General features: G+C 37.3%; 1 protein-coding gene across 1 annotated transcript in view; it reads left to right on the plus strand.

Moving 5' to 3' along the window:
- The window catches only part of LOC133639917 (uncharacterized), a 105956-nt gene that overhangs the window by 68244 nt on the left and 22378 nt on the right, over positions 1-15334 (plus strand). Inside the window, exons 40-50 of the mRNA XM_062033608.1 lie at positions 510-724; positions 809-894; positions 3767-3897; positions 3984-4109; positions 4188-4378; positions 4457-4545; positions 6174-6304; positions 6387-6514; positions 6604-6721; positions 11479-11697; positions 11778-11948. Of these exons, the coding sequence (XP_061889592.1) occupies positions 510-724; positions 809-894; positions 3767-3897; positions 3984-4109; positions 4188-4378; positions 4457-4545; positions 6174-6304; positions 6387-6514; positions 6604-6721; positions 11479-11697; positions 11778-11948 (1605 nt within the window). The remainder of the gene's footprint in view (positions 1-509; positions 725-808; positions 895-3766; positions 3898-3983; positions 4110-4187; positions 4379-4456; positions 4546-6173; positions 6305-6386; positions 6515-6603; positions 6722-11478; positions 11698-11777; positions 11949-15334) is intronic.

Raw genomic sequence — 15334 nt, forward strand, 5'->3', positions numbered from 1 at the left:
TGCTATATATGTAAATAAAATAAAATAAACCACATGATGTTAGTCCATCAGCACATCCTGTATTTTGATTTTGGTATTATTTTTTTATCTTGATAGATTGAAAATTAACACCAGTGAGTTGACTGATGAACATTATCACAATTTATTCAGAAAGTATAAATAACGACAAATAAATGTAGAATACTATTAACCGCAACATGTAAGTGTAAAAAAAAACAACAACATTATGATTTGTACATTTTCAGAATGTGCTTGTTCTATTTTTAAACAAAGAAAACAATCGGAAGTTGTCTTTATTTTTAAGTTATCGTACTGTGATTTTACCAGTCTGGCCCACTTGGGAGTAGATTTTTCTCCATGTGGCCCCCGATCTAAAATGAGTTTGACACCCCTGCTGTAAACTTTATTACTGTTGGCAATGTGCTTAAACAGCACCAAAAACAAAGCAAATATTACTACTACTGCTAATAATACTGGTTTGATTGGCTGACACCTCACATGTTCTGCAGAGTCATCAAGAAGAAATCCCAGCACCAGTGAGGTCGGCCATGTTGGAGGTCGTGTTCGATCGAGCGAATCTCTCCCATTCGTCAATCAACGATTCTGTGGTCTCGGTGTGGCTCCGCAGTCGACTGGGCCCCTTACTCTTCAACATGTCTCATCAGCACGTTTCCCCGTTCTTCGAGATCCTGGCGGGAAGGAACTGCAGCTTGGAGCAGCAAGGGTGAGAATGAAAAGTAAAAAAATTAGATATTAACTTCAGTACTGATTGATGGTCACTAAAACTGTTCTCTGTCTGATCCATTAGAGTCATGGACCTGAATATGTCCATATCCAGTCTCACTGCAGTTACACATAAAGAAATACATAACCACATCATTCAGGCTCTTCAAGGTAAACAAGCCATTTAAATGTAAACTAGGTGAAACATTACATTATATATTTTTTTAAATTCTCAGTGAATAATGTGTGCATCTTAATACCAAAATTCAGGTATGCATTGCTGATTACGGTCCATGTACCTTCTGTTCATTCTATTGTTTGTTTGTTTTTCTTTGTCCTGTCCAGCTTCTCAGGTAAATCATATAGTTGATGTAGATGCCAATATCGACTGTTCAGATTTACTTTACAAAAGAGAAGTGTAGGATACTTCTCTCGTTGCCTTATTTGTAATTGACTTTATTAAATGTATTTATATTATCATTTGGTGCAGCCGGGCCGGAGCAGGAGGGGATAGAAAGAGAAAAAAAGGAAGACAGAGGGGGGATTGTGGGGACAAGAGGGGGATTAGACAGAGAGACAAAAACAACAACAGCAAACACAACAACAACAATAGAGCAACATCAGCAAATACGACATGTACAAATATGATGGTAAAAGTGATAGCAAATAAGCAGTTAGCGAAAATAAAAAATAATACAGAAATGACAATGAGCATTATTACACTAAAAATGGAGCAATACAAATACCAATAGAAATAGCGCTATTGATAATGAACAATACCAATACTTTACCTTTATTATCAACAATACAGTTGTTCAAATGCAACAATACATATACGTAACGATAACTTGAGATACGAAATAATGCAGAAAAATGGAGGGGAAGAAAGAGAAGCAACCTACATTAACCTTGTAGATTGTTATAGTAACAATAGGTTAAGCTTTGTCAGAGTGCCATGTGTTGTACCCAGTTTACCCTAGGGCAACAACATTAATATATGTTTGATGAAACGTGATTATTCATTATTCATTCTATTCTGAAACGCAAATCAAAAAACAAAGTTAGGGCCGTTTTTTGATTTTTACTATATATGGCAGATTTGAAAACAAACGGGTTGATTTTCATTAAAATATTGCAATAAGATTTTATTTTGTGCTGTTTTCCTTTTATGGATTTTTATTTTTCCAGATGAACACAGAAATCCAATTCATGTTCATCCAAAATGCAAAAATGCGTGGTTATCTGTGTGATGACAAATTGAACTGGAAGCAGTATTTTAGCTTTTCCTTTGCGTTTAGCGTGTTTTTAGCATGACGGTAACATCTTTGTTCAGCAGGAGTCCTATTGTCGTTTTTAAAAAAAAGTGTCATTAAATAGTTGTGCAACTTTTGTTTCAGAAATGAAAATAGAAAAAATGGCCCGAAATTAGTTTTTTTGATTTGCATTTAAGGAAATAGAATGAACACGGACCTAAAATACAGCTTCCGGCTCAATTCGTCATCACACAGATAACCACGCATTTTTGCATTTTGGATGAAAATATATTTGATTTTTGTGTTTATCTGGAAAAATAAAAATCCATAAATGGAAAACAGCACAAAACCCAATTTTATGGCAATATTTTAATGAAAATCAACCCTTTTTGTTTTAAAATCTACCATATTTAATAAAAAAAAATCGAAAAAAGGCCCTAATTCTGTTTTTTGAGTTGCGTTTCAGAATTGGAAATAGAATGAACGGACCGAATATCTATAAATAGGTGTGATTTGGCAATGGTTTAATTAACAGTGACTCTTATTAGGTGGACGTCTGTGCTCGACAACAGTCTATTAAGGTTGCAATTAAATTAGAAATAATGTAACTATTAGACGGAAGTCATATAATGCTTTGATAGTAATTAAGAAAATAAAGTGGTAAAAATAATAATACATTTTCTTTGCAATACAATTTATATTTCACGGAAATCTCAAAGTGCTACAACCAGAATTGAAGCAGAATTTTATTCCGAGATCCTCCTCCTCTATTACAAAAAAAAGTCACTCTTTTTCATTTATGTGAAACATTTTTTATACTTTTATAACTAAACTTGAATTTAAGTTGATCCATGTTTTGTACTAAAACAAATCTATGGGAAATAAATTGTTCATAATAATTTTTTTAGTGCAAAATATCATATTAGTAAACATTCCTGAGACAATTCTGATGATACAACCCAGTACGATTGCACTAATGCTGCATGCCACGGAGGACAGTGAGAATGTATGGGGAAATTTGCCATTATATTCTTATCAGGGATGGAGTAGAAAGGGGCTAGGCATACGTTTTTGGTCAAAATTTCACAGGAAGCGCCCTGTCATTCATTAATTGACATTTTACATGCACTTCCTCATTCAGAACGGGCCCTATGTACAACTATGCCTAATCTGCATAACAGGAGGGTCTACAGCAGTTAGGTATTGGATAAGAAATAAACTTGCTTAAAAGAGATAAAAATCAACAAGAAAAGTGCGAAAAACAAGAAAAGTACAAGCTGCATGTTTAAAACTGTTTTTGAAACAAAATCAAAGAATCACAAGACAGAATATGTAATTTAATGAGAATAAATCCCTACTGAGAAAACACAGATTTTAAAAAAATAAAGTAGTAATATAACAAAAAATATTTAAATTTTTACGGCAAAAATAAAGACGTAATATCAGGAATGCACTTCGTATTAGAATCATTTGTTAATACAGTATTGTGGTTTAAAAATACTGAATTTCACAAGACTAAAGTTGGAATGTTATGAAAATAATATGCGTTTGGTTTAGTGTTCTTGTCTTTATAGTCAAAACATGTATTACTAGAATTTTTCATGAGAACAAAGTATTAGTTTTACAAAAATTAAATTGGAATATTGTTCAAAAGGTGTGAAATTGTGGGAATACAATTTGAAAATAATGAGATTAAAGACTAAGTATTGTGAAAAAAACACTAATTATTTTAAGAATAAAGTGAAAATGGAAGTGAAATTCATTATTTGATTGCCTTTTCCCCATCACAGAGCCCACACCCCTGCGTTGCTACGTCAACGGCCACAGTTACTACGACTTCCTGCAGAGTTGGTTCTTGGGTTTCCAGTTGCCCAACCTGACCACCTTCCTGTCCCTCATGCCCGAGGACCTCATGAAGCAGGTGTGTGTCCACCAATCAGACATTCATGGACACATCAAAGCGCCAAGTGACCAAGTTCTACTTCTTCTTTGTTGCTGTGACTCAAGTTGGTGAACTCCATGTCTCCAATGGAACTTGGAGACTACCTCCGCCTTCCTGACATTGTTGACGACAACGCCACACTTTGCTCCATCTTCAGCAACTATCACTTGACACCCTCGTTCGTGGAGCTGGTTTGTTTAATATTTAAACGTGGGTAAATAAATACACGAACCACCGCGATGACCCAACCACGTCACTCTACATCGCAGGAGATGCTCCCAGAGGCGGTGCGAGAGCCCATGTTGCCGTGCCTCTGGCCCATCGCTCTCAGCAACACCACGAGATCAGAGGTCAACGCCTGGTTTGACCAACGTCTCCGCGACTACTTGGGATTCCTCACAAAGAATCTTCTCAGAAGCAACGACACGTACAACGCCACCTGTGTTGCTTTCCAGAAACTGTATGTTTTAGTTGCAGTTATTTTTTATGTAATTCGAGGAACGACATGTAATCTTGATGTTTTCTCCTTTCCCTTCAGTGTCTCAGTTCTTGGCAATTTCCGCTACGTTGGCGTGGACTTTGCGAGGCGAGACGTGTACGATACGATCACAACATACCTCAACTCTGGTCAGTCCAACATTTATTCGGTCATCTTTGGCATTAGGAATAACGTTAGTAAAGAGGTTACTAATGGTGTTATTTGTGCTCGTAATGAACAACTCGCCAGTCAAACGCTCTTCAACACAATAGAAGAGGCATGACTAGTCTTAGACTTAGACTTAGACTTAATTACATTTTATTGTCATTCAAATTTGAACTTTACAGTACAGATCAGAACGAAATTTCGTTGCATTAGCTCGTTGTAGTGCGGGATAAAAGAGCAATAAGGTGTAGATATAAATAAATAGATTACTGTACAGATAAATATATTGCACTTTTGCATATGCATCCACGTTTATGGATGTATGTTATATTGTCTTTATATTCCAGCGAGTTAATCCGTTTTATAATAATAATAATGGATTAGATTTAATATCGCGCTTTTCTATTATTAGATACTCAAAGCGCTCACAGAGAAGTGGGAACCCATCATTCATTCACACCTGGTGGTGGTAAGCTACATTTGTAGCCACAGCTGCCCTGGGGTAGACTGACGGAAGCGAGGCTGCCAGTTTGCGCCTACGGTCCCTCCGACCACCACCTATCATTCATCATTCACTCATTCACCAGTGTGAGTGGCACCGGGGGCAAGGGTGAAGTGTCCTGCCCAAGGACACAACGGCAGCGATTTGGATGTCAAGAGGCGGGGAGCGAACCTGCAACCTCAGGTTTCTGGCACGGCCGCTATACCCACTACGCCATACCGGGGGGAATTCAGGGGATTATTATGATGCGTTCAAGACATATATAATATATTATATATATTATATTATTTATTATTATTCTTGTCTATTGTGAGCAAACTGTGGTGCTGAATTTCCCCCAGGGATCAATAAAGTACTTTCTATTCTATTATATTCTTTACAAAAGAGAAGTGTGGGATACGTTTCTTGTTACCTTATTTGTATTTGACTTTATTAAATGGATTTATATAATTTTTTGGCGCAGCCAGGCCAGAGCAGGAGGGGATAGAAAGATTTAAAAAAAGGAAGACAGAGGGGGAAATTGCGGGGACAAGAAGGGTATAAAACAGAGAGACAACAACAACAACAACAGAACAGCATCAGCAAATACGATATGTACAATATAGTTTCAAGCTGAACATACAGACTTTATGATATTTTTGAAAGAATGTGTAAGAAAATAATGGATTTACTTACTCAATGTTTTATTGAAATTTGCAAGTTGAGATTGAAAAACTTATTGATAACATAATATTGCAGCTTTTGTTAAAGTTAAAGTTAAAGTACCAATGATTGTCACACACACACTAGGTGTGGTGAAATTTGTCCTCTGCATTTGACCCGTCCCCTTGGGGAGCAGTGGGCAGCAGCGGCGCCGCGCCCGGGAATCATTTTTGGTGATTTAACCCCCAATTCCAACCCTTGATGCTGAGTGCCAAGCAGGGAGGTAATGGGTCCCATTTGCTTTCGGTTAGCTAACAAAGCAAATGTAGTTCACATTATTGGGTTAATATTCTAATGTTAACACTTTAGCACAGAGATTGTCATTCCTTCATCCTGAATCAAACTGAAAAAAAATGTTATGTTGAAATTAACCCTCCAATAATGTCATCTTTAAAATTGTCATTAAAGCGACAGAGCCACGGTGTTATGACGCAAGCGACCCAGAGCTGAACTCGACAGCCTGGTTTGCGGACTACATCGGACCCTTCATTGACTTCGTCAGTTTGCACGATTTGCTTTTCACATTCGGATCAGCAGAGGTACTTCAAGGATTGTTTTTACTTAGTGCCTTTGTAAGCTATATTACTATACATTTAAACATTCTTTACCTCTTTGCTCCAGGTTCTTCAGGTGTTCACCGTGGACCTCCGGAACATCGCCATCTTCAACCAAACTGCTGTGCCTGTCAATGTCACCAGCTACTACACAGAGCTGCTATACAACCAGGACAGCAACTTCAACCCTCTACTGTGAGTAAACACATATTTACTTTGATGCTAGCACAGAAATAAACTATGTCAAATGAAAAAATGATTGTGCATTTTGACCATTTTGGTAGCCTTCCACTGCAGTTTCGCTGTTTTGCGCCGGGGACGGCCTTCAGCCAGTTGTCAGCAGACGAGAGCATGATAATTCTTCACAACCTGACCACCCTCTGCACCAACTTGGACCCCCAGGTGAGCTCCAGTATTGTGTAGAAATCAGTCACGTGCGGTGAGGTTCATGGCTGGTGAGGCACTGACTTCATCACAGTCAGATTTACAAACATATGAACCCTAAAGAGTATCTTATTCACCATTTGATTGGCAGCAGTTAACGGGTTATGTTTAAAAGCTCATACCAGCATTCTTCCCTGCTTGGCACTCAGCATCAAGGGTTGGAATTGGGGGTTAAATCACCAAAAATGATTCCCGGGCGTGGCGCCGCTGTTGCCCACTGCTCCCCTCACCTCCCAGGGGGTGAGCAAGGGGATGGGTCAAATGCAGAGGACAAATTTCACCACACCTACTGCGTGTGACAATCATTGGTACTTTAACTTAACCTCAACTTTACACATACAAACTGTAGCACACAAAAAAGCACATTTAATAAAAAAAACGTTATTTTGGTCTTACCTTTACTTATAAATGAAGTCCATGCGCTGCTCCTTTTGAACAAAAGCATCGATAACTTGTTTATAGAAGTCTTCCTTATCTTTCTTCAGTTTTAAAAGTCTCTCTGTCTCGATGGAGATCTTCCTTTAAGTATTACCTCCTGCTTCGATTGAAAGTCCAGTTTAGAAAACTGTTTTATTTTAGATACACTACCGTTCAAAAGTTTGGAGTCACATTGAAATGTCCTTATTTTTGAAGGAAAAGCACTGTACTTTTCAATGAAGATAACTTTAAACTAGTCTTAACTTTGAAGAAATACACTCTATACATTGCTAATGTGGTAAATAACTATTCTAGCTGCAAATGTCTGGTTTTTGGTGCAATATCTACATAGGTGTATAGAGGCCCATTTCCAGCAACTATCACTCCAGTGTTCTAATGGTACAATGTGTTTGCTCATTGGCTCAGAAGACTAATTGATGATTAGAAAACCCTTGTGCAATCATGTTCACACATCTGAAAACAGTTTAGCTCGTTACAGAAGCTACAAAACTGACCTTCCTTTGAGCAGATTGAGTTTCTGGAGCATCACATTTGTGGGGTCAATTAAACGCTCAAAATGGCCAGAAAAAGAGAACTTTCATCTGAAACTCGACAGTCTATTCTTGTTCTTAGAAATGAAGGCTATTCCACAAAATTGTTTGGGTGACCCCAAACTTTTGTAATCCTCCATGTTAAAAATCCAGGCGAGAGGAAAAAATAAACGATCGCTGCTAACTGTTGCTGCTTGTTGACACTTATCCTGCAGCCGAGTAGTCGCATGAATGATCGCTGGGATCACTAGCGCCCTCTACCACCAGGAGGCGGGATTACTGCGAGCCTCACCCAGTGCGTCTTCGCAGCCGTTTTATGATTGCTCAGCACAAGAAATACGTTACACACATACAGTTGTTGACAAATACACTGTACATTATATACCTCAGCTAACTAAACTATGGAAATGTATAATATAATTCATATAGCAATACGGTCTCACTGCACAGCAGGCCAGCAGTTAGCCGAGTCATTGCGCAATCCATGGTGAGGCTCAACTGGCTGCTGACTCACCGCAAGTCTCTTCTCAGTATTTGAACGGCAAATGTGAAAATTCAGCGATTTTGAATGAAAATAATCTAAAACTGGTGAAGTTGAATGGAAAATAACTTTATAGTATACTCACTGGATACATATAACAATTTAATTCATTTTTTTTCTTTTTACATTTTTTTTCTTTCCATGATGGCACGTGAGGCCCCGCCTCACCTGCCTCCCCTGACTGCACGTCACTGGTAGAAATAAGACTCGGGCTCGTACTGCTTATTTACAAGCGCTTGACACTGAGAACCCATTATTCATTCAGTCTACATTCACACATTGGTAAGCTACATTTGGAGCCTGACAGAAAACTGGCTGGCAATTTGGTGGTTAGAGTGTCCGCCCTGAGATCGGTAGGTTGTGAGTTCAAACCCCGGCCGAGTCATACCAAAGACTTTAAAAATGGGACCCATTACCTCCCTGCTTGGCACTCAGCATCAATGGTTGGAATTGGGGGTTAAATCACCAAAATGCTGCTGCTCACTGCTCCCCTCACCTCCTAGGGGGTGAACAAGGGGATGGGTCAAATGCAGAGGACAAATTTCACCACACCTAGTGTGTGTGTGACAATAATTGGTACTTTAACTTTTAACTTTAATTAGCGCCAACGGCCTTATCTGACCCCTATTAATTCACATTCATACATCAGTGGTGGTGAAGTGTCTTGCCCAAGGACACAACAGCAGTGGCTGGAATGGAGGGAGCAGGGTTTGAACGACCAACCCTTAGGTTATGGACGATCTATTCTTGATTAGAAAATCCACGCACGCACCAGACAAACATGCAAACTCCACGGAGAGATAGAGATTTGAACCCTTGACGTCCTGACTGTGAGGCTAGGATGCTAACCCAGGGGTCGGCAACCCAAAATGTTGAAAGAGCCATATTGGACTAAAAATAAATTTGTCTGGAGCCACAAAAAATTAAAAGCCTTACATAAGTGTTATAATGAAGACAACACATGACATACGTGTCTATATTAGCTATATTAGCCTACTATCACAGAAATGTTGTGTTTACATTATTATTCTACACATTTTTACAACATTGGAAAACATCAGTAAAATGGAGGCTTCTCACAGGATGAGATAACTTCCTGGAAATGACTGTCTTAGAATGGCCAAAAGTATAGATGTGTGTGTCCAAGTTAAAGGAAACGTCTTCTTCTAATGGATTCATGACAATCTTTGCAAGCTGGGTAACGTTCGCTGTGGTCTGGAACAACATGGCACACAAACAACTATCAGAAATGCAGCCAATATTACATACAGATAATGTTTCATGAGACATGCAATGATAAATTGAATACACAGAGAACATAAGTAAAGGAAATTAAATGAGCTCAAATATACCTACAAACGAGGCATAATGATGCAATATGTACATATACCAGGGGTCACCAACCTTTTTGAAACCAAGAGCAACTTCTTGGGTACTGATTAATGCGAAGGGCTACCAGTTTGATACACGCTTAAATAAATTGCCAGAAATAGCCAATTTGCTCAATTTAACTTTAACTCTATGTTATTATCAATAATTAATGATATTTACACTTAATTGAACGGTTTAAAAGAGGAGAAAACACGAAAAAAATGACAATAAAATTTTGAAACAGTTTATCTTCAATTTCGACTCTTTAAAATTCAAAATTCAACCGAAAAAAAGAAGAGAAAAACTAGCTAATTCGAATCTTTTTGAAAAAATTAAAAAAATAATTTATGGAACATCATTAGTAATTTTTCCTGATTAAGATTAATTTTAGAATTTTGATGACATGTTTTAAATAGGTTAAAATCCAATCTACACTTTGTTAAAATATATAACAAATTGGACCAAGCTATATTTCTAACAAAGACAAATCATTATTTCTTCTAGATTTTCCAGAACAAATTTTTTAAAAGAAATTCAAAAGACTTTGAAATAAGATTTAAATTTGATTCTACAGATTTTCTAGATTTGCCAGAATAATTTTTTTGAATTTTAATCATAATAAGTTTGAAGAAATATTTCACAAATATTCTTCGTCGAAAAAACAGAAGCTAAAATGAAGAATTAAATTAAAATGTATTTATTATTCTTTACAATAAAAAAAATAAATTTACTTGAACATTGATTTAAATTGTCAGGAAAGAAGAGGAAGGAATTTAAAAGGTAAAAAGGTATATGTGTTTAAAAATCCTAAAATCATTTTTAAGGTTGTATTTTTTTCTCTAAAATTGTCTTTCTGAAAGTTATAAGAAGCAAAATAAAAAAATTAATGAATTTATTTAAACAAGTGAAGACCAAGTCTTTAAAATATTTTTTGGATTTTCAAATTCTATTTGAGTTTTGTCTCTCTTAGAATTAAAAATGTCGAGCAAAGCGAGACCAGCTTGCTAGTAAATAAATAAAATTTAAAAAATAGAGGCAGCTCACTGGTAAGTGCTGCTATTTGAGCTATTTTTAGAACAGGCCAGCGGGCTACTCATCTGGTCCTTACGGGCTACCTGGTGCCCGCGGGCACCGCGTTGGTGACCCCTGACATATACTGTAGCTAGCCTAAATAGCATGTTAGTATTGATTGACTAAATAGGCCCGATAAGCACTCCAGCATATCAATAAAATCAACAAAGCTCACCTTTGTGCATTCACACACAGTATAAAACGTTTGGTGGACAAAATGAGACAAAGAATGAGTGTCATAAAACACGTCTTTCTGTGGCAGCATCGGAGAAAGATGTACATGTAAACAAACTACGATGAGTTCAAGGATCACTGAAATTAGTAGGACGAAACGGTGCTTGCCAAATACTCTCATCAGTGAAGCATGTATAACACAAACAGTGGGATTGCCAACAATTAAGAAGGTTTTTGTCATGTTTGTTCTCCAACAGAAAATATATTAAAACAAAAAATACATTTTTGTTTTTTTCCATATTCACACATCTCTGAAAGAGGTCCAGGGCGCCCTTAGGGCGGGGTTAAAGATCTAGAGCCGCGGGTTGCTGACCCCTGTGCTAACCACTCGTCCAGTGTCTGCCCCAAAAGTGCGCTTCATGGAATATTTAAGACTTCTATAATTCTCGATCTTTGAGGCATTATGATCAAAGCGTGTCCAAGTCATGTTATTAAAAATGTAGGAACTGTTGGTTCTGTGAAAAATTATTAAAAAATGTCTATTTTGAGCTTACTAATGTTTGTGACATTTTTAAATGAAATCATGACAGGTGTCTTCTGCTTTGGCGAGTAACTTTGGGAACACGATTGACGCTTCAGCCATCGCAGCCCTCGGCAGTGAAAGCGCCGGCATTTCCCAGGGCCAGCTCCAGACCATCCAACCCGAGGACCTACTTGCTTCCCTGGACACCCTTGCCAACGTGACCGACTGGAATGAAGGCCAGGCCAAGGCCATTATTCTGTCTCTCATATCCTCCGGGCTCATTCAGGTGTCCTCCTCGGATTAGACCTCACTTGGTTTAAATGTGTGACGTCACCGCCAACATGATGTCTTCTTTTTTCCTAACAGATCAATAACGCATCATCGCTATTTAAGCTGGGCTCTCTTATCATCGGCATACCCGCAAATGTCTTCATCAACATCAGCAGCTCTCAGTTGATCAACGCATCCCAGAACCCCTCATTCCTGTCGCACCTCTTGACAGCCTCGCCAATCATCCGCCAGATCTTTGTGTCGCAGGTATGACACTTTAATGGATTCCTAATCATTTTTAGTCACATTAATCACAGGGTGGTTGTGGATTCATTTCAATTACTTACACTAATGGTTATGTTTTTAATTTATTTTAAACATACACTACTGTTCAAAAGTTTGGGGTCACATTGAAATGTCCTTATTTTTGAAGGAAAAGCACTGTACTTTTCAATGAAGATAACTTTAAACTAGTCTTAACTTTAAAGAAATACACTCTATACGTTGCTAATGTGGTAAATGACTATTCTAGATGCAAATGTCTGGTTTTTGGTGCAATATCTACATAGGTGTATAGAGGCCCATTTCCAGCAACATCAATCTGTCAATCCTTTCCGTGTCCGGGCCAGGTAAGGTTTCCCGTGTTGAGTCAAATTAATTGATCATGTTCTGTTTTGACCAATAAAAAGTTTACGTAATTTGTGTTCTAAAGTGTTCTAATGGTACAATGTGTTTGCTCATTGGCTCAGAAGGCTAATTGATGATTAGAAAACCCTTGTGCAATCATGTTCACACATCTGAAAACAGTTGAGCTCGTTACAGAAGCTACAAAACTGACCTTCCTTTGAGCAGATTGAGTTTCTGGAGCATCACATTTGTGGGGTCAATTAAACGCTCAAAATGGCCAGAAAAAGAGAACTTTCATCTGAAACTCGACAGTCTATTCTTGTTCTTAGAAATGAAGGCTATTCCACAAAATTGTTTGGGTGACCCCAAACTTTTGAACGGTATTGTACATACAGTTTAGTGTTGTCCCGATACCAATATGTTGGTACCAAAATTATTTTGGTACTTTTCGGTACTTTTCTAAATAAAGGGGACCACAAAAAATTGCATTATTGGCTTTATTTTAACAAAAAAATCTTACGGTACATTAAACATATGTTTCTTATTGCAAGTTTGTCCTTAAATAAAATAGTGAACATACAAGACACCTTGTCTTTTATTAGTAAGTAAACAATCAAAGGCTCCTAATTTAGCTGCTGACGTATGCAGTAACATATTGTGTCATTTTCTATTCTTCTATCATTTCTATTATTTTGTCAAAATTATTAAGGACAAGTGGTAGAAAATTAATGATTAATCTACTTGTTCATTTACTGTTAATACCTGCTTACTTTCTCTTTTAACATGTTCTATCTACACTACAGTTAAAATGCAATAATCACATATTCTTCTGTTGTTTGATACTATACATTAGTTTTGGATGATACCACAAATTTGGGTATCAATCCGATACCAAGTCGTTACAGGATCATACATTGGTCATATTTAAAGTCCTCATGTATCCAGGGACATATTTCCTGAGTTTATAAACATAATATACATTTTTTTTAAACAAAAATGATGTGATGGTCCAGGGAGCCACTAGGGCGGCGCTAAAGAGCTGCATGCGGCTCTAGAGCCGCGGGGTGCTGACCCCCGCGCTAAGAGGTGACTGGCAGTACAACAATGGATGCAAGCGGGACACAAAATGAATTACCGTATTTTTCGGACTATAAGTCGCAGTTTTATACTCAGGAGCGACTTATGTGTAAAATTATTAACACGTTACCGTAAAATATCAAATAATATTATTTAGCTCATACACGCAAGACAGTGGTTCTCAACCTTTTTTCAGTGATGTACCCCCTGCGAACATTTTTTTAATTCAAGTACCCCCTAATCAGAGCAAAGCATTTTTGGTTGAAAAAAAGAGATAAAGAAGTAAAATACAGCACTATTGATTGATTGATTGAGACTTTTATTAGTAGGTTGCACAGTGAAGTACATATTCCGTACAATTGACCACTAAATGGTAACACCCCAATAAGTTTTTCAACTTGTTTAAGTCGGGGTCCACTTAAATTGATTCATGATACAGATATATACTATCATATATACTATCATCATAATACAGTCATCACACAAGATAATCACATTGAATTATTTACATTATTTACAATCAGGGGTGTGGAGGAGAGGGGGAAGGGGGGTAGGATATGGACATCAAGTAGTGGACATAGAGAGAGAGAGAGAGAGAGAGAGAGAGAGGGAGAGAGAGAGAGAGAGAGAGAGAGAGAGAGAGAGAGAGAGAGAGAGAGAGAGAGAGAGAGAGAGAGAGAGAGAGAGAGATCAGAAGGCATAAGAAAAAGTATCTGCATTTGATTGTTTACATTTGATTATTAGCAATCCGGGGAGGGTGTTAGTTTAGGGTTGTAACTGCCTGGAGGTGAACTTTTATTGCGGTTTTGAAGGAGGATAGAGATGCCCTTTCTTTTACACCTGTTGGGAGCGCATTCCACATTGATGTAGCATAGAAAGAGAATGAGTTAAGACCTTTGTTAGATCGGAATCTGGGTTTAACGTGGTTAGTGGAGCTCCCCCTGGTGTTGTGGTTATGGCGGTCATTTACGTTAAGGAAGTAGTTTGACATGTACTTCGGTATCAGGGAGGTGTAGCGGATTTTATAGACTAAGTCATCAGTTTCTGATTTACCGGTATTAAATTGTATAAAAGTGCAAAATATTGCTCATTTGTAGTGGTCTTTCTTGAACTATTTGGAAAAAAAGATATAAAAATAACTAAAAACTTGTTGAAAAATAAACAAGTGATTCAGTTATAAAGATTTCTACACATAGAAGTAATCGTCAACTTTAAGGGCCCTCTTTGGGGATTGTAATAGAGATCTATCTGGATTCATGAACTTAATTCTAAACATTTCATCACAAAAAAAGAAATCTTTAACATCAATATTTATGGAACATGTCCACAAAAAATCTAGCTGTCAACACTCACATTTTAGTGAGGGTCAAACCATCATGGCATGGGGGAAACTCTGGCTTTATGGTAATCAATGGAATAGCCTACTTGATTTGATGTTCACTTTATGAACTTACATTCATATTTTGTTGAAGTATTATTCAATAAATATATTTATAAAGGATTTTTTAATTGTTGCTATTTTTAGAATATTTTTTTAAAATCTCACGTACCCCTTGGCATACCTTCAAGTACCCCCAGGGGTACGCGTACCCCCATTTGAGAACCACTGACGTAAGAGACTAGACGTATAAGATTTCATGGGATTTAGCGATTAGGAGTGACAGATTGTTTGGTAAACGTATAGCATGTTCTATATGTTGTAGTTATTTGAATGACTCTTACCATAATATGTTACGTTAACATACCAGGCACCTTCTCAGTTGGTTATTTATGCCTCATATAACGTACACTTATTCAGCCTGTTGTTCACTATTCTTTATTTATTTTAAATTGCCTTTCAAATGTCTATTCTTTATGTTGGGTTTTATCAAATACATTTACCCCAAAAATGCGACTTATATATGTTTTTTCCCTTCTTTATTATGCATTTTCGGCCGGTGCGACTTATA

The sequence above is a fragment of the Entelurus aequoreus genome, linkage group LG22, assembly GCF_033978785.1.
Source record: "Entelurus aequoreus isolate RoL-2023_Sb linkage group LG22, RoL_Eaeq_v1.1, whole genome shotgun sequence".
NCBI classification, from domain to species: Eukaryota; Metazoa; Chordata; class Actinopteri; order Syngnathiformes; family Syngnathidae; genus Entelurus; species Entelurus aequoreus.